The sequence below is a fragment of the Phyllostomus hastatus genome, unplaced genomic scaffold (genome assembly GCF_019186645.2).
Source record: "Phyllostomus hastatus isolate PE091 unplaced genomic scaffold, TTU_PhHast_1.1 phas_contig_40, whole genome shotgun sequence".
Taxonomy (NCBI): Eukaryota; Metazoa; Chordata; class Mammalia; order Chiroptera; family Phyllostomidae; genus Phyllostomus; species Phyllostomus hastatus.
Window position 1 is genome coordinate 8,910,563 of NW_025333872.1, and position 26,613 is coordinate 8,937,175.

Below are 26,613 nucleotides of genomic sequence, written 5' to 3' on the forward strand. Positions count from 1 at the left end.
TAGAAAACTGGTTCCACTTTGAACATTTAGATGATTTATATTTACAGGGTGAATTCTATACTTGGCTTTTGTTCCTACATGAGGTGTTCATCTGAATTTGGGATCAGTATCAATGACTTTTAATATCTTAAGAAAGTTACAAAAGTCTCCAGTACAACTAGTCTGAGGACTAGTTTGGACAAATTCACGGACAGTAGCTCTAGCGGTTTATTTACACACATTAAAAACAATTGGAATATATACATCCTTGATTTATTAAGATGAGCCTTGGATGACAGCTGCCTTCCAAGTACTGCCTTCCAAGCCACTGTTAGAAATGCAGTTCTGCCTTACCACCAATGATCCAACCCAGAACAGCATCTCTTTATGGTTTCATGTAAATTAACTTTCATCCTAGGGATTCAGCCTGGTGACTCCTCCAGACAGATCTTTCCATTGTTTTGAGGTCCTGACCTGGATCCAGTGGCTTCCTATTCAACTTTCTAATCTCTATCTTTGTGGACTTTAAGTTTGCTGTAACTAGCTTAGACTTCTGGCTGATTTATTCTTCTAGTTGGTTTTAATGTATATAATACATCCTGTTCTCTAATGAGATAATTAAACTGCTCACCTCCATGTAACATCCAGTATATAATGATGAACTATGATACATTAATGACACTTGAAGAATAGATGCTTTCATCATCCTGGCCAAGATACTATGTTAGTGGATTTATATTTACTGTTTCTTGGTCTTACAGAGTCTATTGGGACACATGTAGAAATAAATTGCCTATATTTTTTTAAGTGTTCTTTGGAAAAGCTAAAAAGAAGAGCATTCATTTGAAGGTCTGGGAGAACTGGGTTTAGATCCTGATTTTTTTTTTCACTTATTAGCTGTGTGGGTAAGTTACTAAGCCTCTCTGGGATTCAGTCTCTTCATATGTGAAATGGAGGTGATAAACTTAACTGAGTAGGATCAAATGAGACAGTGTGTATGAAGAGGCTGGCACTTAACAGATTTCTATTCAATATTCATCTCCCCCCTCCCTTGCATTCCTGTGTTTTCTTTCCTTCTTTTTTCTCCTCTTGGGCACAGAAAAGTATGGCCAAAGAGACTTAAAACTATATATACTGAGTAACAAATGATGTGTGTCTTAAACATATTTTAGTAACTTACATGGTCTGGGTTGAAAAGAAACCCATTCACTAGACTTGACAGTCAAAGACCTGTTCTACATTAAGCCTTGTATGTAACCTGTTCCATATTAAGCTTTGAAAAGATTGCATTAAACTTTGCATTGATACATATTGTTTAAGATTTGTATTTTGATTTAATGCCCTCAGCTTTCAGTAAAGGGAAAAATAGTCTCTGACCAAAAAACAAAGCAAAACAAAATGAGCTTTTTAAAGGCAGGCTAAATGAATACTCTGGCCTGAGATTGCTGAATGTTTTATTGAGTCACTGTTTCACGCCCACCTTTTCCTGTCTTGTAACAGTTTGCAGTTTTGACTATCTGACACGACTAACCGTTGCAAATCTAACTGATTACAACTGTCAGTGAGTCTGTGTAACAGAGGCTGGTATCTTCTTCTGGAGAAAGAAATCCTAATCTGCTACCAAACCTTTCCCTGCCCTCCCCCCATTCATCACTTTTAGCTCATTACTTAGAAACCTCAGATACAATATTTCCATGAGGCACACTCTGCTAAAAGCAAAAATTCATATTTATATTGGGAGATGTCCTGTACGTTTAGCAAAAAAATAAGTCATTGTCAGGGAGTTATTTCAAGATTTAACAGCAAGGAAGTATGTTAGGGAAGGGGTGGGCAGGGAGGAGAAAATCTTTGTTCCAGTAATGATGAAATCATCATACCACAGGCACATTAAGGCCAGGACAGGAGACACCGGCTCCTGTTAAAATGATTCCCATAAGAACCTTCCTCTTTCATCTTCTTATTGTAGTGCAGTTAAGCAAATGAAATGCTAAAGCCATGTGAAGTAAATAACATAATCAACAGTGATTTACTATTGTTCTCTCATGGGGTCATGACCTAATCCTAAATAAAGACTTCTAAAATTGTCTGTGTTTGGATGTGTTCCTGATGTTGGAGAAAACTGAAAGGCAGAGAACCCTCTTCAAGTGGACCAGGGTTTTTGCTTTCATTACAGCTATTGCTACTGAGCAGCTTTTTTTTTTTTTCCTTGGGTTTTTTTTCCCCCCCGAATTGGAATCCCTTTTACAGCACTGCAATGAAGAGGATGATCTTAACACTCGAAGAGTTTAGTAACTTCCTAAAGTGGCCATCAGAGGGATTCTACTTTAGATTAGGGAGTCCTGACTCTTAATCTTGCTGTTGTTTCATTACCTCCTCAGAGCGGCTCACATGAAGTTTGGACATCTCTGCTGTTATGTTGTCATCAATACTATCTGTTTATATTTACTATGGGTTTTCCTTTTTTACATCTGCAGGCAAGAGTTTCACCTTGACCATTACTGTCTTCACAAATCCTCCCCAAGTAGCCACCTATCACAGAGCTATTAAAGTTACAGTGGATGGACCCCGGGAACCCAGAAGTAAGTACTTGCCTTCCTGTTGGAGATGGTAATAGAGTTTATAGAGACCCTAGGAGGAATTTATCCCAAATAAGTTAATGCAATTTCATGTAAATAGTTTCTTTGCAAAGTTTGCTATCTGCATACATTTTTAGTGAGGGACAGTTAATACAACTTCACAGTTAGCAGAAAATAAAGTTGCACGTTTAACCTTTACCACAAAATTGGTAAGGCCTATGTAACTTTGGGAAATGAGTGAATAATTATGCAATCACTGTAACTATTTTCTAAGAAATTCTGCTCATCTACTGTACACAGTAGACAGTGTGGAGTAAACCCACGAGGACTGAGGAAGAAAACAATAAACTGAAAACTCTTGAGGTTAGTCAAAAAGCATTTGCGTGTTTCCCATGGTCAAAGAATGTGTTTTAACTTTTTACCTCGCCCACTCAATTCCCTTTATAAAGAGCACACTGCTTAATTACAAAGAATTTATTTGCAAATGATAACTTGCTTGATTGTTACAACACTGTTGTTTGGTCATGTTCTAGTAATTGTTATAGGTAGTTTCTTTTAACATATAGAGTCAAGCCAGGTTTAAATCCACCTTGGTTTACTTGCCTATCTGGACATCCAGAAGGTTTAACCGGCATCAGTTCAAGGAAGTGCACATAATCCATTTGGGCTAATATACAGTTTCCTCCTAAATCTAAATTGATACAGGTTTGGTTCCCTACCCCCTGCCCCGCAAATGATTTGACAGACTTGTCATAGCAGTATTGAAATGTATTTAGAGATTAAAGATTATCTGGTAGATACAACATTAACAATTCTGTGCCAATGGAAACAGCATATAGAACTCTGCCTTTGATGAGCGAATACACCCGAGATGTAGCCATTGTGTTCGGAGTTAAATTTGGTTTGTGGTAGGGGTACAGCTGGCAGAAATGTTTGTTATGTAATGATACACCTGCCTAGACAGTGAGAGTGGCATATCTTTTCTTCCCCTAAAACTGAGAGAAAAGAGCTGGTAAAGTTTTGCCTCTCCCAAGTGGCATGTCTTTTCGCAGTGGGAACATACGGTGCCTTCCATTCCTCTCGTGGCTGTCTCTTCTCACAAAGGCTGACTGCTCGCCTGAACTAGGGAGGTTTCCTGCCTACAAGCCAGTCTTTGAGGTTTTTCTTCTTTCCTTTCATGTGTATGGCGTTCTTCCAGGCTTACAGTGTTGGGTCAGTGCTGGCCCTGTCTGTTCAGTTTGGGAATGTCCTCTTAGGCAGTAGCCATACACATGTCTCTGGTTGCACCAGCTCTCCATTCCTAAGGGCCGGTGGTGACACAGTGCAGGAGCAGAGCATAGAGCAGGGCTGTCTTGCCTGGTTTGGGGCTTTTCCTGACTTTTCTGGATTGCCATAAATCAGGGATGATGCCTTATGATGGAAAACATCTTCTAACTTTTTATCTAATTAGTCCATGAGTTCCTGAAAAGGCAGGTGCATTCATTTTAGTAATGCATAGAGCAGGATGGTAGTCTTTTAACATTTAGCCCTACTAATACTTATCTTTTAAAGATGTTTCCTGCCGATCTCAGCTGCTTTTCTCAGTTCTTGGAAAAACCATTATTGTGTGTGTGTGTGTGTATCTGTGTGTGTGAGTGTTCATACACTGAAGAGTTGATGCTTCAAAGCTGACGATTGGGAGAGGAAGCAGGGAAGGGTAGGTGCGACCCTGTTCTGAAAGTTGTGACGAAAGGTAGCTTTGGGAGAGTCACTTCTCTTTTAAGTGAGCATAATATTACTTGGTTCCAAAGAGGGTGTTGGCAGAGTTAATTAGTTGGTAAGGCAAAGAAGTGCTCTGAAAGCCGTGAGAGTTAGGGGCAGCATGGGTAGATGGTGCATGTATGACCTGAGTTCAAGTTGTGGGTGCTGCTGAGGATGCTGAGGGTGTTAGGGGGAAGCAGATACAGATCTCGAGTGGCAGACCACTGCCCTAGATCAGCCTGAGTAACATTTCTCGAGAACCAAAAATATCTGTGAACCTGTAATGTCATTTCTCTGACATCATGAGGTGACTAAGTGTCTGGATATCAGGATGGGTCTGGTATCAGTAACATCTTAATCCTACCAGCTGTACTCTCTGGGTTGGATTATTTCCTTCTGCCCTGCTCTTGGCCATCCTGGGCACTAAGTGTTTGTAATGTTGCATGCTTCTTAATATTGTTCTTTAATTTCAAGCCTCCTTGGTGTGGAAAATGCCCAGGATTTTCTTTTTTTTTTTTTTTCAACTGTGAGTATAGTAGGATTTTGATTGATTGGTGTGTGTATATAATGTCCTCTAATGTGTGTGATAAATCCTCTAGAAAGTGATTTGGCAAACTTTTTCTATGAAGTTCCAGATAGTAAATAATTTCAGCTCTGTGGACCATATGATTTCTGACACAAGTACTCACCTCTGCCATTGTAGTGCAAAAGCAGCTTTAGCGACTACATAAACGAATGGTTGTGGCTGTGTTTCAATTAAACTTTATTTACCAAAGCAGGTAGTGGGTCAGACTGGGCATACAGGTGATTGTCTGCCAACTCTTGCTCTGTCTCAGGGATTTTTGACTGGCGTGTTGCAAGAATTTTTAAAATGTTCAGTCCCTGACTATTTAGTCAAGGGCATGGGCCTCTTTTCCCTCAGACTGTCATATAAAAAGAAAAGGACAACAGCCAACACAATAATAGCCATCCAGTGTGAAGGAATCAAAATTATACCTATTTTTGTCAGATCAGCAAAAAAGTAATATATTTTTAGTGTGCTGCAGAACTTTAGTAATTAGTGTATGTGTGCCATGAGATGAAAAAGGTTGACAATCACTACTCTAGATTTCAATCACTACTCTAGATTTCTTATTTTGTCAAATGTTAACAGAGAAGGGTGTTAGAAGGCTTTCCTGAGCAGAGAAAAAAAAAGACAGTTAATGCCATTGTTTTAGCTTCCTCTCCCACAAAATTATAATTCTCCAAGTAGTGATTGTCATAGAAATAGTGTACATCTGTTTATTACTGTAATGGTTTGAAGTTGAGAACTTTGTACTATTGATTCCTATTAAGGAATTTCACTCCTTTCTCTGAAGGTCATTCTGGTAGAGCAGCCATTTTGAGCAAGGACAAGCACTGGGGTAACTGGCTGGGTCTTTATTCAGCATAGCATAGTGATTAAGGGTGTGGGCTTTGGTGTCAGTCTGTCTGGGTTTAAACCCCAACTCTACTTACTAGCTGGTAGGCAAGTTACCTAACTTCTCTTTGCCTCAGTTTGCTCATCTGTTAAAATGAGAATAGTAGCATCTTCTTCATCAGTTGCTGCAAAGATGTTAAATGATGTAATGCATGTAGAATGCATAGCTCAGTGAGTGTCATGTAGTAGGTGCTCATTAAGTGCTAGCTTTTATTACAGCAATTTCCTTCAGTGTCGGAAGTTTGTTGTAAGTTTTGCTTATAGTATGCTTCCAGGAAATAGATACCATCTAGATTCTTTTCTCTGGTGGATTATATTTTTCCTTGCAGATGGCTTTACTAATTTCTGCTCATTAGTAAATGACACTAATAAGTGTTACAAACTGTGTCTTGAGCAGGTATTCATGCTGCCTGGGGACAGCTGTGCAGAACTGGTGATAAACACGCTTTGTTTGCAGCGCAGTCCAAGAGAGGATGCCGTGGCCCTAGTGCCCCCTCTGAGGCCCTGCTTATCGACACATCTGCCAAAGCTTGCTTTTCACTCAAAAATCAGAAAGGTTTTATCCTTCTATGTTTTCTGTCTCTGGCAGCTGAACCGGTGCTGTCACATCACAAACAACTTCTCTACTTAATATACACATCTGGCGTTGGCAGTTGGACTAACTTCATAAGAACACATGATCATCACTCATTACAAGATTAAAAAGTACCCCATGGCATCATTGATGTTTTTTAACTTTGATCTTTTTCAGTTGTGATTCATCTCAGTTATAAAACTTCCCTTTAAAGGAACATAGCCGATGACTTATTAGAACCTTCATCTTAAGTAGCGTAAACATGAGAACGGTGCACATCTTTACAAAATGCCATTTATTTTCTTTGCCAGCTTATCATTTTAAGACATGACATCATACTTAAGATCCCAAATTTGTAAGTCTTGTGTTTAGGCAGGGTGTTTTGACCTTCTGTTGGCAAGTTAGCTCTGAGGAGCAACTGCCTGTGTTCGCCAGCCGGAGAAGTAGCAGCAGCAGCAACAGTAATGTATTTGGATACCTAACTCTTTTAAACATCAGTTTCTATTAGGATCCCTTGTTCCACGTATGCACTTGGTTCCAACTGCAGTCTGATTTAAAGAATTTTTACAAGAAGGTGAGTGCTTGGTTAGCAATGTCATGTTCTGTGGTAGTGGTCCTGGCTTAGGGAAGGACTGATGGTCAAGGGTTTGTTGAATGCACAGAGGATGGTAGAAGTAAGCCACCTTACATAGTCAGAACCCTTTTGTCTTGCCATTTTTTTAGTTGTCTATTGCAAAGTAACAAAGCATCCCAAGACATAATGGCTTAAAACAACAGCGAGTTTATTATTTCTCTCAGTTCTGTGGATTGACTGGAGTTCATCCGATGGGTGTTCTGTGGTCTTGCTTGGGGTCTTTCATGTGGCTGCAGTAAGTTGGTGGCTGGTGCTGGAACATTCACAACGGCTCCAGTCATGTGCCCAGTGTCTTGGTGGGGTGACTGCAAGACTTAGGCTGGAATGGTGGCACAGTGGGGCCATTCTCTTTTTCCATGTAGTCCTAAAGCCTTTCCCTCTCCTCATGGCCTCTTCATGTGGTCTCTCCATGAGGTCTCTCCAGCAGCATCTGACTTCCTACATGGCAGCTCTGGGCTCCATAAGGTGCAAACGTGGGAGCTCTCAGGCCTTCCCTAGCCTTCTTATGGCTCAGAACTGTGGTGGAGTTACTTCTTTCCTATGCTGGTCAAAGCAAGATACAGGTGTAGCCTAGATTCCAGGGAAAGACACCCCACAGAGATAGGAATGATGGGGGTAGTGGTTCATTGGACCGCCACCATCATCAATTTCTGTGAGTGCTTAGATGGCAAATGCTATCATTGAAACAGGTGAAATGATTATTTTTTGAGGTGCCATTCTCTGAAAGGCCTCTTGACTTTTTAATCTGGGGGATATTTCTTGAACAAGTTTGGTAATTATCAGATGAATTAGGCTGGCTGTTACATTGTGGTGCTTGGTATTAGTAGATCAATATCAAGCTGAGCCATATCCATAGTCATAGGAGAGGAGAATATTAGAGGTTTGAACATAGAGAGGTTATTGACCGTGTCTGGCAATGTGGAAAACCTGTATTAGAAGTATCTTAAGAATCCTCGAATGGACAAGCCTGAGGTTTTATACCTTATATCACTCAGCTTTGAAAATTCTCACTTGCCAGCACACTTGTAAACTGGATACCTAACACATGCTAATGGGTTTCTAAGAGTTTTTGTGTGTCAGGCCCCAGGGAAGTAAATCACAGTGACTCAGAAGGGGAGACCAAAGCCAACATCTCTATATTTACTGCTGGGTCACTACCGTTCATCACTGACCAGCTATCCATTCTGACCTGTTGGGAGAAAGGAGAAGCTCCACCTTTCTTTCCCAGTGACCTGGCCTCTTTGCTGCAGGCTTAGAGTACGTGGCTGCAGTGCTGCTCTGCTTGGCTCTGTGTGACTTTGGTAGGGGCTGGCACTTAGGTGAGTGAGAGGTTATCGGGAAGTGCATGGTCATGTTTGTGTATCTAGGACGGCCTCAGCACCCTGGTTTACTCAGCTAGCTAGGCTTAAGGTCCTGCAGCCACACTGTTTTCCTGTTTGCTTCTCCCCACCTGTGCTCAATTCATCAACAGATTTTTAAAAATTCTTTATAGAACATTTTATTCTTCCATATTCTTGTGACTTTTCCAACTGCAGAAATTTTACCTTATAAACTTAAGGTGGCAGACATAAGCCAAACAGGGTGGCCTGGACACAGCGCCATCTCGGTTTTCTCTCGTGTTCTTCCACCTGGTTCTAAGACTGTCTTCCCGCCCAGTGGAGGGCGAAGGGCGGGGAGAATGGAGGGCTCGGCATTTGCTGTTCCTCATTCCAGATGATGTCAGTGACAGTCGCTTTCATCCTCCACCACCTTTCATCCCAGTGGAGTGAAGGATAGGCTTTTTATGGTGGTTGGCCCCATGTCTTCTGTTTATTTATCCATGGTGGATGCTTATTTAGAGGTTGGTCACATGTAAAAGGAGGTAAGGAACATCTAAAACATGTTGGATGGGGAGATAGCACAAGAATATTTTCAAGGTTATTTGATACCTCTGGACACAGCTCTTGTATTCACATTCTTGCTGTCTGTGAAGACAGTTTGAGAAAACCTTGATGGGCCTCGTGCCATGCTCCTGACGCCACAGGCCTGAATTTTAGTTCTTAGAGCAAAGCACTGGAAAAGCTTGACTCCCCGACTTGCAGACTTTACCCCGTCCTTTACTGTCTCTGTGCCCAAGGGATAGGCGCTCTTTTGGTATCGATATAAATGCCGTGTTTCGATATTTGTAAGTCAGCAGATGTAAGCAGCAGTGTGATTGTTTTAAATTTTAATCATTTGGTCACTAGTATATAAAATATTGTTGAAAATCTTTGACTAAAGAGGATAACAACAGTTTAAAAAACTGTTCCCCTTTTCCTTTTTTTAAGGAGAGTGGAGAGGGGGTCAGAAGCTCTGGTGGAGGTTATGTCTGGTGGTTGGTGGAATGTGCTCTTGAGAAGAGCAGTTTTAAATCTCAGTACTTTTTTTTTGTTGACTGACTGTCAGGAGCTGGGAAGATGGCCAAGAAGGAAATGACACATCGAGAGGCATTTGTGTTGTGCAACAGTCTGTGGATCTGATGCAAGGATATATGGCCTGTTTACACATTCCTCTGCGAGCAGACTGCATGGCAGTAATTTAATTCAGCAGCACATGGCATGCTGCAGCAAGGAGCTGTGGCCTTAACATCCTTTCATGGCAAATTATCAGCCGTTAAAACATGCTTGTGTCCCTCCTTTGCACTCTTTCCTGGCTTCCCAGCTCTGAATGTGCCTTCTCATTGTATTGGACTTGTGTGAAGGAGCGGTGGCTTTTCCAATAAGAGCACAGTTTCCACATGCACGTGTTCCGGTTGATGTAGTTACTTCTAACTAAATATAGCATGGCAGGTTTTCAGGCGCTGTGCGTTCTCTGAAAACACACATACACTTGATCCAAATGTGTTATTAGGTTGTATCTTCATGTAGTCAGAAATCATTCATTCTTAAAACGGTGTTAGGGACTTGAGAGATTTATTCACTTATTTATTTATTTATTTAGACATTTTCCTTCCCCAAAGAGATAATTCTGGTAGACCACTGAACCACTTTTCTTCTGTTTTGTTTGTACCATAGCAATTTCTTCAAGGAGGGCTGGGCCAGAGGAGAGTAGGATGTACTTAAAAACAACAGAGGAAAAGGACTCACTGTATCCTAAAAATATTTTTAGGATACATTATGAGGTCAACTAAAGCACATCGGTGGTCTTCACGTAAAATCTCAAAAATTTTTATTTAGGCAAGTATAGGAAATAATTGATCATATTTTTCAAGTAACCTTTGGAAATTAAGAGAGTGCATAAAAGCCATTTAGATTGAAAATATTAATTTAAGATCACATGCAATAGTTCAAGTAGGAGACGGCCTGTGAGATGTGGTGCTAACATAGCAAAGGAGGTACCTCCCCAAGTTTCTCTGCTCCTGTGTGCGGGTGGCTAAGATCTGTTTGCTAGTACACAGAAGCACTTTATTAAAATGTAGGGTTAAGGCTTAAATCCAGATACCTCTGAAAAAGCTAACTCAGACTTAAATTCATATCAAGGTAAAAATAAGTGACCTGGAATTCTTTGTTGGGGGCAGGTTTGGGGAGATAAAAGGAGAGTGACCGTGAGGTCCTGGGCGCCAGAAAGGGAACAGTCGGCCAGGTGTGCGGGCGGGGCGTTCGCTGGCCCTGAAGGCAGCTGTTGCCCACTGCGGCATCACAGCTGCGCGGCATGCAGGTCAGCCATAGCAGTGTGGATTCCCGATGCTTTTCAGGTATGGTGTACTATAAGAGCACAGGCTTTTATAATTTTAAGGTGTGAGCTTTTGGTTTTTATACTTCTGTATTTCCCGCTCTTTACAAGTATTTCCTTTTTACAGAGTATTTCTCATCCAGCTTTGCTCTAGATACATGCCAGCTTCCCTCCTCTACTGGTTTGAAAATTGTTTATCTTAGTAAAATTAATCATGATCTCTGTCTGCCTCTTGAATAATATAAGAACTTTAATGTTCTTTAAACCACAGTCAACCCCTCTCTTCTAGTGTTCTTACTTGATATTTTCATCCTTGTTTTCCAGTGTCTGGGTTAGGCACTATCACTCTTTAAACAGTTTATTTGATATTCATCTATATGGTTATTGATTCCTTTGCTCGCTCTTCCTTCTGCTCTCCAGTGCTTCCTTCATATTCATTTTCCTTTGTCTTTTCTTTTTTTAAATTCTCACCTGAGGATATGAGAGAGGAGAGGGGAGGGAGAGACGTGGATATGACAGAGAAACATTGATTGGTTGGTTGCCCCCTGTGTGCACCCTGACCAGGGACCGAACCTGCCTGCGTTTGTGGTACAGGATGATGCTCTAACCAAATGAGCCACACCGGCCAGCACAGTTTCCTTTCTCTTGTTGTAGTTACTGCAGTAGTTCTTCAGGGAGAGCCCATTAGTGGTAAATGCAGTTTTTGGTCCTGGAGGTGTCAGCTTTGTGTAGACTGGCTGCCCACATAATGTGAGTTGAGAGGCCCCTGCTGAAAGTCTCTCTGCTCTGAGTTCCAGGGAACCACACCACTGATCATTCACTTGTGCTGAGATTTTTCAGATGGTTATTATCAGGTTAGCTGGGATATTTAAGGGAATGGAACTCAGGACAGATACATTTTCATGGAAGATAGATGAAGAGAAATGTATACTTTTCACCATGGGGAGCTCTGAAGAGTCCAGGGCCAACTGGTATGGAGGTGGGAGAGAATGTTCCTGCAGAGGGGCGGAAGGCAGGGAAAGGAGCATGTAGGGAGGACATTAAACCCTCCATGGCTCCATTTGCCTTCAGCAAGCCCTCAGGTGCTTTGGAAATTTATATCCAAATTTATTTTCCAGAACTCCATCGTTACATTTGATCCTCAGATGTCTTCTAGTTGTTACTCATTGAACAACCAGAGCAGCATTTCTTAGATATTTGTATCGACACACTTTCTGTCATTTCAGTGAAAATACAGGACTCACAAACAAAAGACACTCCTTTCATATGGCAAGCGAATCACTGAAGAAAATAGATGTGTGGACTAGAGTGTAGTTTAGAGAGCTGGGAGGTCATGACATGGCACTGTGGATGGGGTGGCTCCAGCGCTGGCTCTGTGACCCTGTCATCGGAGCCGTGCAGGCAGGGGATGGTGGGGAAGAGGTCAGCAGACACTAAAGCCAGCTGGTACTTCCCATCTTTCCTTTCATCCTCAGAGTGCACATGTACCCTCTGTGATGTGCATCTTCTTCTCTACCTTCTTGGCATTAATTTTCATGAGCTGCAACTTGGATAAAAATGCTAGCATGCACTTTGGTGGTTTAACCCAGGCTCTATGCCTCCTTAGGGTTGGCTCTGGAAATCAGTAGAAAATCATGGGCCCTTCAAGGAGATTATGAATATACCAAAACACAGGCTGTTACAGCAAAAGTGAGAAGAACTATGGATGTGTAAAAAAGCAGGGTGGTTGTGAAGACCGGGTTACAAATTTGAGAGCTGTGGTTTCTGTTTCACCTCTTCATTCATTCTATCTTCCAAGAACAAGTTACAATGTGTCTTATGCCATGAAACATCACAGTAGTTTAACAGGAAATTTATCTATATGAGTAGTTTATATTTAAGATGTGGGTTCAGTTATGGTTAAGGGAATTGGAGGACTGGAAATTACCCTTTTGAGTCTCAGTGCTATCTTAGTGATCTTAAATCACTAAACTTCTCTACAGTACAATTTCTTCATCCTTTAAATGGAAATAGACATGAAGACAACTTCAGAGTAGCTGGGAGTAACTCCTAAGGAATGATCATAAAGTACTTGGCACACATGAAGGGCAACTGAAATACCAAATAGTAATTATGTAGCGCCTTTCTGCCAAGGAGTTCCAAACACTTAGACATTACCTCACTGATTCTCTTTACATCCCTTTGAGGGATGCATTATGCATTTTACAGGTGGGTAAACCGAGGCATGGATATTTGAAAACTCATTTGCTCTGTCACTCTGCAAGTCAGCAGATGATTTATGGAAGTGGGCAAGGAGCCCAGGTCTCTTCATGTTCAGTTATTCACTACTAACACTCCCTGATGCTTTGTCATTAAAGTTGTGGAGGCTCCTGGTGTTGGGCCCAGGGTATTCTTGGTTGATGTTACGAAGTAGAGTTACCTAGGAAGTAAGCCTGGTGATGCAGTATTTTTACTGTATAGTAAATAAGTCGCAAGGTATAAGGCTTCACACAGAAAGCATATATATAGTTTGTATTTGTGTGTTTGTTGAATGAGTCTTGAATTCATTAAGGTGAAAGCTTAACAGAGCTAAAAACATTGCATTTTGTGAGATGAAAATAAGTTGTGTAAGTTAATCCTCAGTAGAACCTCAACTTTGAATACCAGTGAAATAAAGTTAGTACTTGAACAAAAGTTTACTTTAAAAACAAGACACAAGTAGAAAAGGTAGACAAGTATGTGATAGAAAAATGAGAAAATAAAAATTAATCAAAAGAAGAAAATAAAGAGTCCATAATCACAGCTCCAAAGATTACCACAGCTAATATTTTCATACATAATCTCCTGAATATTCTTTTATGGTAATGCTAGTAATTTTGTGAAGATAACAGCAGTGAGGAAATAGCATCAGGAAAATGATGGAATGCTCCAAGTGCTATGATTATGTTGAAGCTGAAAGGGGGGAGAATAACTGGAAATAGTATTAATTGCTGTAAAGAGCAGGAGCAAGACAGTGGGACTCACAGCAGTTTCCAGTTAGTGTCTTGGGGGAGGCTGCGGCTGTCTCCGAGGTGGGGAGGGCCAGCCTTTTCTGAGTGACTAAAACTGAACGCGTCGAGGAGGCCCCTTCCTCCCACTGTCCTGCCCCTCCACCAAAAACATCACCATCCTTTATAATAGTTCACAGGGGCTTTTTTAATGACAAGTGGAGATATGCTTTAAAATATAAATATTTCTGGCAGTGGGGACATTTACCACTCAAACACTATTTTTGAGTGTGTACTGTTAGCCAGGTGCCAGGCATACAAAGCAAAGCAGACATGATCCCCGCCTTTGAGGAGCCTGCATTCTGTGTGGAAGCCAGACAAGAAACGAGTAAATGAACATTCATCTATAATTGCATCTAATTGTGAATTGTGGTAAGTGCTATAAAGGGCACTGATGTATTAATAAAGAATAATGGGACATCAGGGGACAGATAAAAACCTATTCCAAACGTGCAGGGGAAGGCCCCTTTGAGGAGGTCATGTTAGAGCAGATAAAAAGCTGACTCTAGGAAGAGCAGGGAAGAAGTTTTGAGGCAGAGGGCACACATCATGTGCAAAGCCCTGAATGTGATCGGTGTCAGAACTGATACTTAATTTGGGTAGAAGAGAAGGCATTAGAAATGCCTAAATGGTTAAGAAAAGGTTGCAAAATGAGCTGACTAGAATCACACACCCAAACGTTGCCTATTTTATAATTCTAGCCGAGGCTGGGGTGGCACAGTTGGAGGAGCACAGAAGGAGTCTCCATGTCCATCCCCACTGGCCCCAGGCCTCTCTCATTTGTGATTTACCAAGGGACCTGAGATCCTTCTTGGAGTTCAGGCTTTTAGGACAGGACCTTCATAGATGTTCTGCAGAGGATAAAGCGTTTTAAGGCATTTTTGGATAACAGCTTGGTTTAAATAAGTGGATCAGATGAGATTAGCTAGATACTCCTTTTATATCAGATGCTGTAGGAAAAGCGGGTTGGGAAAGACCCGGGAGAGCTCCAGTGAGGGAGACTGCGTGGGTGTAGGGCGAGGGGGCATGGCTCCTCCGATGCTCAGCAAGAATACCTGGTCCTGGAGAACGTGTTTTTCTTAGAGAAGGGGCTGTAGAAGCAGGTTTGTATTAAAAATAACCCAAACAGAGCAGTAGGTTACCTATTTGAGTAGATCCTCTGGATTTTGTGTAATGCAGTAAAGTTCGGGACTTCCATGGACAAGAAGCAATTCCAAAGGTGAGCAGCATTTCAAAACATAAGAGCAACATGGAAAACTTAAGAATGTTTAGCAAAGAGCATTGATGTTGATTAAAGGATTGTAAAATTGAACCTATAAGGATAAGTTGAAAGACTTGGGATTATTTAGCTTCAAGAAGAGGAGACTGAAAAATGACTTAATAACAGACTTCAGAATTATGAGGAGTTATTAAGCTGTGTATGGTGACCAGCTGTTTTGTTTCTGGCACAGTCAAAGGAAGAATAGGTTTTTAACGGAAGCATGATAGATTTAGGTTAGATTTTAAGAAGAACTCCTTGACTATAAGAATTGTTAATAAAACAGGTCACTGAAGGCTGAGGGTTTGACTAGAGGGCTTTTCATTCCAATCCCTTCCATCTTAGGGATTCTGTGTGTGTTTATGAAGTGCAACAAAGCTCCACCTTTCTGCTTTTAAAATCAAAGGCCCGATTTCTGTTTCCCATTATAATTCTGAAGCTCAGAGTCACAGAGGTTTGTAGACATAAATGATGAGGGTAATTTGTCTTACTTCAATGGCCATTAGAATCTTTAATTGAGAAAAATATGACCAAAAAGAGGAGCAGATCTTCCGCACGATCAAGCTGCCACACGATCAAAAAATTTTATCGATAATCAGAATAGATGCATTATTAAGAATTTGGGGCTGAGTGAGCGTGAGACTATTTTATTGTTAGAAAAACTCAGGTTTATTTGACTTGTATATGCCAGATACAAAAGGTGGGCTTTTATGAAGTGGGTTCATTTTCCTCTGTTCCTTTCTACTGGGAAAAATTAAAAACATTTCCAGGTGACACCCGAGTTCATATAACCTGGGGCTCGAGAGATGCAATCCAAAAATCACCCTCAAGGAATTCATGGGCACAGAGAAGGAAGGAGAGGAAATAGGCAGGATTTATTTTTGAAAACAAACCGGCATGCATTTAAAAGCTGGCAGAGCAGTGAAGCTGAGCAGAGGAGATCTGAGAAAGGCTGGCTGAACACGCCAACCCTTTCAGGGCAGCGAAGAGCCCTGCTTCCTGGGTCAGCCTTTCTCAGTGAAGCTGAGCGTCAGTTTTTGTCTTTAAATGTATTCTTTCATCGTCCCTTTTGCTTATTAAATACCTGTCTGAGCAACTTTTGTAATAATCAATTAGCACACTTGCAGATGGTTTGCTTTAAGCACTTACAGGTCACTGATGAAACTGAAAAACCAAGTACACACACACACACACACACACACGTAGTGTTCTCAGATGAGTTCTTTGTTTTGAACTGAGTGGGTATAATTTTTTCTAAAGGAAAAAAATAAAGAGCCTGAAGGAGCAGACTTTGAAACAGGTGACATGACTGGGAAGAAGGCTACACGGGTGTGGTGCAAAGCTGGGGGAAAGGAAAAATACTCAGGAAACATGTTTTTCTTTCCTCCCAAAATAACCTGTGCTCCTCGGTTCATTACGCACAATTGGACCCTTGCACCGCTACACTTCGCCTTCCCACAGCACCGTCACTCTTGGAGAGCCACCCACAGCCGCGGCTGGGTCAGCAGTCCCAACCCACTCCTTTTCACTGGCTTCCTTTCTTCCTCGTCTGTGAGGTTTTCTTGGTGGCCTTGACACTTTTGGATTTGACTTAGTTCTTTTCATGATTTCTACATTTGGGTCTCTCACCACTCACCCCCAGATAATTTATTTTCAAAACCCCTTCTAAGGAGTTTTGAAAACTATAGCTACCTTTCCCATAGGAAAAGATGACAGGGATTTGTGGCCTTTCTTTTCTGCTCTTGAGGCCAAAAGATTAATACTGGGAAGAAAAACAACTGAACAGAGGTCTAATATAGAGGAGCCCTCTTCTGAAAACTTAGTTATGGGAAAAGTCTCTCCATTTTATAAGGCGGGCACAATGGAAGGGCATTTGTTCCTTGTTTTCTGTAATACCTTTGAAGTACTGTGAACTCAGGCTGGCTGTAAGTCCCTGAGGAGCAAGCTGTGATACCGATAATATTGGTTTATCTGAAGCGACAGAAGACCCATTGGTGTACCTATAAAAACTGTTTGGTTTTCTGCTCTTCCCTGAGTTCTTTCTTCCTTAAAGACTTTACTTAAGACTTATGAACCAAGTGCCCTTTCCTTTAGAGAAACTGTGTTGGAGACATCCATCAGAGTTGAGAACTTTCTGTGGTCAGGGCCATAATAACGTGTCAGGTGTAATCCAGAAGGACAGAGGTTTGTTACAAAGGTCCTAAGGTTAAAGAGAGCAGGCGTGGATGATGTGGATGGTGTGCCAGTGGAAGGTACTATGCTGTGAGCACCGCTCAGGGGATTCCCACATGGACTCTCCGTGGGCGTTTTTCAAACTCTACATTGGAGGCTCAGACCAGGCATAGCAAGGAAATTTGCTGGGGCCAGAGATGCAGGAGCTTTTGGATTCTATGATCAGGAAAGCATGGATGGACAACATGTAGGATATATGCCCATTTTATTAGTTACAGAGCATATATTTGCCCCTTTTTAGTAAGTTATGTATTGATTCTGTGTATTATGAGACTTGAGGCAACAGTTTCTTCGTGGAGCCAAGTAGCTGAAATAACCCGAGAAGGAGAGGTACATTCTCTTTACTCTCATCCAGATTGTCCAGGATCTGTGCTGAGGATGCTGTTTGATTATAGTTAATTTGTCACATACTAGTCCAGTGGTGGCCTCTGAAGAGAAATTGGTTATGGAAAGGGGCTTTACAAGATATAACAGCACCAAGCAGCCTTTTTCTGCAGAGGGTCGACCTTCCATCATCAGTGACAGCTGGGAGAAGTCCTCATGCCGTGTGGAGTCACCACTTCATTCTCTTTCATTAGGAGAACTGAACTATAGGTAAATGAAATTTGCAACTGAATTGGAAAAACTCTGACACTGAAGATGAAATGTAGCTTTTGCAGCATGAGATTTGTGGCACAAACTGACCAGAGGAAGGAAATCTGATGATCTAGATAGATGCCTCTGGTTATTACCACTTTTGCTGTGTGCCTCTGTGCTAGGAACTCAACAGGATGAGTCAGATATAGCTGTAAATAAAAACTTTTATGGGGAAGGGAGAGATCCTTGTGTTTGAAGAAGTAGGTGGCATTTCTGGCTAATTTATGAATGCCTCCTTTCATTCTTTTCAAAATTGGAATAAGTTACATCAACAAGTCTATTGGAAGAAAAACATATTTTTTTCTCTTCTTTTTCTAATACTGTAAAGAGCTCCTGAAGTGGAGCCACATCTGAATTCCCTTCCTAGTTCTATCTCTGGTACTATTTGGCCTATTGGTAGAATGGATTTTGATAGTTTTTACATCAGGAAAATGTTATACTGGTCTCTTCTACATTTAGCCAGGCTACTGAAAGACTCACGGCTTTGTAAACAATTTAAAATAACTGCTTTAAAAATATTCTTATTTGTACATTAGGATCTTAAATTTTAAGAACTCTACACATTTACAAAGTCCCTCTAGCAATTCACTGAATGTAAATTCATTGAATAGCAACTCTGAAGTTGATACATGGACCCTTTTATTCTCAGTGACTTTGGTAATTAAAATATGCTAACCTTAGAAGAAAAGTCAATTTTAATAAAATAAATAAATTTAAGAAATATATTTATTTCTACACTGATTGAGCAAATGATTTTAGCAGGCCTGCTCTGTGTCAGCACCACTGCATTCTGGGTGTTGATGAGATCACTTAGAGAGTCTGACTTGAAAGAGCCTCAGCAAAGTTGGGAATAAAGCCGAGGGGAGTACCCAGTCTTCTGTTGAACATATCAGAAGATAAATGGCTTATCTTACAGGGAAAATGTGCAGGGTTCCGTCTTTTACTTTCGTAACTTACAAAAGTTTATGGCAAATACATTGTACTTGTCAGTTGTCTGCTTTCTGGCGAAAACCATGCCTGCTCACCGTGTTTTTCAGTCCCCTTGTGCCCCCCACTCTTGCTGTCCGCTCCCATTGAGAAGTCCCTCCTGCAGCCTCCCACTTGATCTCAGTTTGTGGTGCATTTCCATTCTCTTCGCTTCTTTGCCAGTCACTAGGCCTGTTTTCCTTACCAACACCTTTAAGCTGTCTTTCTCTCTGGACCTCTCCCTCCCAACAGACTGGGTGAGCACTTTTCTGCCTTACAAAATGAGCTTCCAAGTACATTTTGATTTTCAGAAAGGGATCCAAAACCAGAGTGTAACAAAACTCATCCAATTCAAAGTGTGTATTGTGGGGGTGTTAGGGCATGCTGGAGGAGAAAACTAATTTCCATCAGTTTATGAAGCTCTGCGCTGAATGCTTTGTATGTGTGCCCATTAACTTCTCTTTTACAAATGAGCAAACTGAGGCCTCGAGAGGTTGAAGTACTGATCCAAGTCCTTCGCAACAGCAGAGTCAACTCTCTCTTGTGACTTCGGGTCAGGGCTTTTTCTGCTGCTTGATAACAGAGGCTTTGAATACCTGTGAGTAACTTTTAGGGGAAAACTTTATAGAAGGTTCTGTCAGAGGTTCAGACAAATCTAAACTAAGAGTCTCAAACATTACTGTAGTGTTTTTGTTTGTCCTGGGTACCGTGTGAAGCAGGAAGGACTAGGGGTTCCGGGTGAGGGACCAGGGTGAAGAGGGTCTCGTGTGACGATCAGCTGTATTACTTTAGACTCCTGTGAGCCGTGTTTATCTTGACCTACGCCGTCTTTTCCTCTTAGAGAAATTAGAATCATTATTGGTCACAAAAAAGCTGAATATTCTCATCTACTGTACAGCATTTGTTTTTTCCAGTTAGTCTTTAATGCCACCATGGGTAAGTGCTCTGCCATTGTAGAGAAGCAGTAATGATTTTAGTTTCAGTAGTTTTTGTGGAAATACACTGGTTCGGTGAAAATATACTTGTGGGACTGGTAACAAAAGCATATGCAATGTTCAGTGCTGCCCCATTATTCTTCTTACATTTTAAATAACATTTATTTTTCAGGTGTAGTATTTTAAGAACATGTTATAGCAAAATGGAGAAGAAGGTACAGAGATTCCCTGTGTACCCCTTGCTTGCCCCCCTCCCCCGCCCCTGCTCTTGCACACCTTCTCCATTATCACATCCCCTCCAGGGCGGTACCTTTGTTATAGTGATAACACCTACACTGACTCACACATGGTTACCGCCCAAAGTCTGTATTGTACATTAGGGTTCACTCTTGGTGGTGTGCATTCTATTGGTTTGGACAAATGTATGATGACATGTATCTATCACTGTAGTATCATACTGGTAGTTTCACTGCCCTAAAAATCCTCTGTGCTCTGCCTGTTCAGCCCCGACACCCGGGAAACCCCTGATATTTTTACTGTCTCCATAGTTCTGCCTTTCCCAGAATGTCATCATATAGTTGGACTCATACACTATGTAGCCTCTTTAGATTGGCTTCTTTCACTGAGTGAATATGCATTTAGCATTTGAGTTTCCTCCATACCCTTTCATGGCTTGATAGTGCATTTTTTGAGGGTTTATAACAAAATGTTTATTGATACTTCATGTATTGACATTAACTGGCTTTTTACTAGTACTAGTTAGTCTCAGATAACAAGCACTTTCTTTGGCTAAATTTTACACTGAGATTTTATAGAATTTATTTGTTGAACATATGGTACGTTGCTTTTTAACACTGAGTAATGTTCCATTGTTTGGGTGTACCACAGTTTGTTTATCCACTCAGAATGACATCTGCTTTAATTTAATTACTACACAAGAAACACATTTGTCGTAAAAATTTCAGAAGATTTAGACAGAATAAAGAAGAAAGTAAGAGTCACTTGAAACTCAATATCAAAGATAACCCCAATGAATATTTTCATGTATTTTCCTTTAATATTTTTTCTAAGTGCATGTTTATGTTTATGCATATATTGTCATACATATTTTTAATTTGATAAATTTTTGTTCATATCTTGTAAACTGATTTTATTTTTTAATTATTTGGAGGAATTGGGCTATACCCTGATCCTTAATCTCAAAATGGTAAATCTTCTGTTTGGTAAAGATAAACATTTTGAAAATTAGTTTACAAAAATAATTTTTTTTTAGGTATAAAATTTCCTATCTTAGTTTCTTTTAAAATATTATGGCTTACAGGATTATTTATTTTCTCATATCAGAATATAACTTAGATTAATTGTACACTCTTCTTTTCTTCTTGTTTCTTTTTTCTTTCATCTTTGTCCTGTTTTGTAGGTGTTCATGTGATGTCAGGTATGCTAAATGACCAAGTGTATGCTGTGCTGGGTGCCGTGCTCACGTGTTGAGGGTCCTGTGGGTCTATTCTTCAAAGCTGCTCAAGGCCCCATCTCTGTATGTCCCCCTTTGGAGTGTTTCTCTGTGTCTTAGCTTGGAATTCTCAGACCTGCCTTTGAGAAAATGTCATATTCTATATTTCTATAGTTCATACAATTTATGTTAACTCTGTCGACTTCACAATAGCCCTGTGAAATGGGCAGAAAAGGTGTCATTTGTAAGTGGGGAAGAAGTTTTGGTAAGTTAAGGGACTTGCCCAGGGTCACACGTCTCTATTGAACATTTGATATTTAAAAACGGTTTAGTGTGACTCAAACCAAATTCAAGAAGAGAAAAGGTTCCAGCTGAGGATTTAAAGAAAAGTAAGGAAAATATTACCAGAGCCAAAGTAATTTCAGGTTGCTCTACTAGAAAAGTTAACCATTTTTTCTATACTTCTTTTTTAAAAGTTAGTAGGAATCAAGTACAATTGAAGAATAAATTTAAATCAATTAATGTGGAAAAAATATGTGTAAGAAAAAAGATTGCCTCTTCAATGTAGCTGCTCCCTCATTACCAGGGATGGAAGGGAAAGATAGTTTTTCACCTTTCCCAACAGAAAAAGGCTTTGGACCAAGGATAGCTCAATCAGTGGGTAGAGTAATGGCTCTCTGAAGACACCCATCTCCATGGCAGACAGGGTGTCTTGTACAGAATAAGTAGAAAGAAGATCCAAAGTCAGACAGTGGTTTTGCCTGTTCCTGGAGTTTTAGAAACATGAAAAATGACAGGATGTAGATTCAAGATTCTTAAAGAAGACTGAAATCTAAATATCCTTAGTTCATAAGGATATCTGGAAAATAAGAAACATCCTGTTCAGCAGATAACTTGTTTTTTAAGCAATTTAGTCTACTTGGAAATGTAATTTGAATTACTATTATTTTTGTACTAAGCTTGTGAAAATGAAAGTAGCCTTTGTGTCTGACTTCTAAGTCGGGAGGGGGGTGGGGTGGGGGGCTCAGTGAAGTAGAGAAAAAGAAGCAGCAACTCTGTGGAGAGTCTGCCCCACGGAGCAAGGCAGAAGAAATAAACCAGGGTAACGGTGACATGGTGACTTGGCTGAGAGGGTCTGTGACTATGAGGAAAAATTAGAGGCTCATTGAACCATTGTGATCAAATTCTCTGTGAAAAGTTTGCAGAGGTGATTCTGAGGTGCGTTCTTCACTGTTAGTGAGACAAGAGGCTCACGGGCACAGATTAGGCCAAACGGAGATGCTCTGATCATATGGGAGCTAAACAAATACAATGATGTGTTGTGGGGTAGGAAGTTAAAAGCACCTTATAGGCAATGCAGAGTTTTTGTTAAGCATCCTAAAGTCTTGATGAAACTAGAGTTCATATTTTACTTTTGTAATATTGAAAAAATCCTGAAGAAATACTGGGTCACTAAGGAACCAACTATGATGATTTAAATAAATTATATGTTATTCAATGCCAAAATATGTTAACTGGCAAATACAGTATGACCTTCTTCAGTTTCTAATCCTTCTTGCCCTGTAGGTAAGTGAAGTCAATAAAAATAATTTCTCGATTTTATTTTTTTGCTCTCTGCTATAAAAATTCCATTCAAGTATATGAATAACAGACTGCTAACAGAATCTTCCAGTAGCTCAATGAGCCTGTCAAGTTTCACATATTCATTTTATAAATAAAAACTTACTGGTAGTAATCTATGACAGGAGAGAGACATTGATTTTAAGAATGATTTGGAAATATTACAGAACCTTCCAATACCCTGAAATTCCAGAGCTTCTCTATTTGTTAATGTCTTTGATTTGAGATGTGGGTGCTAGTGATGCAGAGTCTCAAGGTCCCTCTTCCATCCTCTCTGAACAAACTTGTCAGCAGACGTGCTGCTGTGTTCTTGTTTCTAAAGCTTGACAGAAACCTCTGGATTTGAAAGAACAACTTACCTTCTTCTTTCCTCTCCTGATTAATTCTCCTTCTGACGTTTGTATGGAATTTTATTCAGTTCTTAATTCTCTCTTCATTTCTTAAGTAAAAATCTCATATCCCCTCTTTATTCTCAACCTTTACTCTTCTATCTCTTAGCTGAATTTATTTCAGCTTGGGTTCATGCCATAAGGACTTGATATGTTTTTGTTTGTGTACCTTTTTATGTCTACACACATGATTTTCCATGTTCAATATCAAAAACTATATTACAACAGGGCAGGAACTAGAGAAGTTCATTTTCTTTGTAAAAGTCTGCACACATAGCCACGAAGCCACAACAGCCAGGACACACATAGAATAACCTAAGAATAACTACTTATTGAATATCCTTGAAATTCTGATCCTGCTTTTCTTTGCATTGCTCAAATTAATCAATCAGGCATCTATAGTCTTTCTTGAGCATTTACTGTGTGTCCATAACTCTGTCAACTACATACAGATATGAAATATAAGGCACAAAGTTTTATCCTTAAGGAATTAAAATTTGGTTCAGGAGATAACACAGTAATTACCAAACAATTAAATGGTCCTTATTTATTCAGTTGTCTGATGCTATCACGTGTTTATTCCTTCAACAGTATTTATTGAGTCCTGCTATATGCCAGACATTCTTCTAGGTGTTAGGGATATAGCTTTTAATAAAACACAGTTTTCCCCTCATGGAGCTTGCATTCTATTGGGAGATGCAAATAATAAGGAAACAAATAAATATGTAATATTCAGATATGCAGGTAGTGATAAGTGCTTGAAAGAAAAATGAAGCCGGGAAAGGGGATAGAGATCATGGAGGGGAGGTAGATGCTGTTTTATACACATTGGGTTGTGCTGAGGGGCAGATATTTGAGCAGAATCTGAATTAAGTTAGGGACTGAGCCACCTCTACCTGTCTGGAAGGATCCAGGCAACGGAATGTCAAGGGGAAAGGCATTGAGGCTACGCTTTTCAGCATGTTTAAGGAGTGTCAAGGTATGGTCGGTGTGGTTATAGCAGAGCGAGTGATGGGGAAAGTAGTAGGAGATGAGGCCACAGAGGTGGTTGGGGGCACAGACTGGTGCTGGAAGGCCCGGGCCACGTAGGATCTAGAATGTGAGTCTAGATCTGTTCAGGCTACAGATCAAGTCTGGAGTGGTAGTTAAAGCTTTGGGACTGAAAGAAATCATTTTAGATAGAGAAGAGAAGAGGGCCAAGGATAAAGTCCTGGGGTAATTCCCAACATTTGAAAATTGGACTTTAGAGGAGGACCAGTGAGGGAAACTGAGCAGGTATATTCAGAGAATAGGAGGAGCCCAAAAAATATGGTACGCAGGAAGCAAAAGTAGGTTTACAGTTGTGAGTATGTGAAATGCAGAATTTATTCTTGTATTATTTATTAATCGTTGCATTATTTTCCATACAAACAACTGTAAACCTACTTTTACCTTACCCTGTATAGTAAGAGTTTATCGTATGTAAACTGCAGCATAAACATACAGGTCTCATTATCTTTAGTGTGTAGTAGGAATTTTAAAAGAAAGACATTACTTGGAGAAACCTAACTCCTGAAGAAAATGGACATGAATTGTTGGGTGAACTGAAAACATTCATTAAAGGCACAGGGAAGGAGAAGATCATGGAATATGAAGAGAGAGTAAAGAGAATGACCAGATTGGGACAGAGGATGAGTGTTGGGGAGAAGAGGAAATCAAGTTTGATAGGTAGAATTGGGCTAGTGATGCAGGGCAGTAAAGGGCATTAAGGAGAATCTCAGCTCATGGGGCAGTCATGGGGCAGCCCCCTGGGCTCACCAGTGGGATAGTTGGAAGTGGAGAGCTTTGGGTTTCTACATGGCGTGGAATTGCAGGGATTAGAGGAAATTCTACCTCTGTCTACAGAAGACCTCCAGGGTTGTGATGCAATTGGGATATTTTATTTTGGTGGAAGAAGCTGGAAAAGTCAAAGATAAGGAAGAAACAGGAGGGTAAGGAACATATAGAGACAAGGAAGCCAACTGGAAAGGTATTTCCACAACCCAAGTGTGATGAGAATCAGGGTTGAAACTTATTGTCAGGGAGTTTAGGTGCCATTAAACTAAGTGTTAACGTCACAGAGAAGGAAAGTGCAAAAGCAAAGAGTGTCTCAAGAGGGGGAAACATTGATGAAATGAGTCCTAAGTCAGTCAGTTAACAAGTATTTATTGAGTACCTACTATGTGCCTTGGCACTCCTCTGAGCAACCTTCTGAGCTCTGTTCTAAGCATGTGCTACAACTCTCTTAATGGCAGGAAATGTGTGGGAGGAAGCTAAACTGTGACAAAATGAGGTTTATGTTTCTCTTTCTCTCTGTTTTGTGAAGGATTATCTTACTGGATTTTGTATATTCTTCTGTGCTTATCACATGTTTTGCTAAATGAATTTGTAATATTTATTAAATGAGTTAGTAATATTAATCTGTGGTTGCAATTTTTATAAAAATGTGATTTGTTTAGACACATTGCTAGTCTTAAAAGTGTTCTCCTGATACAGTTGTGGTTAGAACGCGTGACCAGATTTGGCTGGCCCCACTGCAAAAGCATACTGTCAAATTCAGGCTCTCCCCCAACCTCCAGCCATTCATGTGACACTCATAAAAATGAATCATCAAAATAGAAGATATTAATTAATATAAAGCAAAATACTGACTAAAAATAAGGGGGGAAAGGGTGCCATTTCTGATCATCTGTCTTAAGGAAATTGGGTAAATGCATTAAAGGATTTATTGTGAAGTACATACTGCCAAGGTATTTATATCAGTGAAGTAAAGCATTTTCTATTTCTAATCCTGTGATAAGTGCTGGTCCACCCTCATTTGCTCAGTGTTAAGGTAATGGGTGTGGCAGTTCTGCCATTGTTTTTTCTTGATACTGGTGTTCTCATGAATTTGATGTATATTTGGATGAGAAGACCATATAACAATGCAGCTGGAGATTTAGGTGAGAAGAGATGGATACAGGAATAAATGAGCTCTTGAGCTGGCTAAAAACTAACTTTAAGCATGAGACACTAAGAGCTCACTAATTTAGGAACTCTAGTTTTGAGTAATTCATCAGGACTAAGGCTCTGGTGTTAATGGTTTGTGTGGTGAAGATATGCCACTATTCACAATAGAATTTTAAAAACAGTATATTTGTAATTGATGCCATTAAAACAATGCACTTGGTTTTAGGTTTTAAAGCAGATGTTCCATGGTTAAGATTAATTTCTATCCATGGTTTTGGAGGTTGAAACCAAAATATAGACCAAAGTAAACATTTCCCTCTCAGAGCAAATAATTTGATATTGAATGAAATGTAAGCAAGTAGGCATCAACTACATGTTAATTTTGACATAGATGTCTGGAAAGCATCACCAGTTAGCATACTTTTTACGAGCCACAGTGTAACATTGTCTTTCTGTGCTCATGTAAGAAAAGAAACAAG

The 26,613-nt window shown here is 40.2% G+C and overlaps 1 protein-coding gene across 6 annotated transcripts in view; it reads left to right on the forward strand.

Moving 5' to 3' along the window:
- The window catches only part of RUNX2 (RUNX family transcription factor 2), a 164,491-nt gene that overhangs the window by 54,779 nt on the left and 83,099 nt on the right, over positions 1 to 26,613 (forward strand). For all 6 annotated transcript variants that reach the window (XM_045842954.1, XM_045842951.1, XM_045842952.1 and 3 more), the window contains one exon: positions 2,454 to 2,558. In XM_045842954.1, the coding sequence (XP_045698910.1) occupies positions 2,454 to 2,558 (105 nt within the window). The remainder of the gene's footprint in view (positions 1 to 2,453; positions 2,559 to 26,613) is intronic.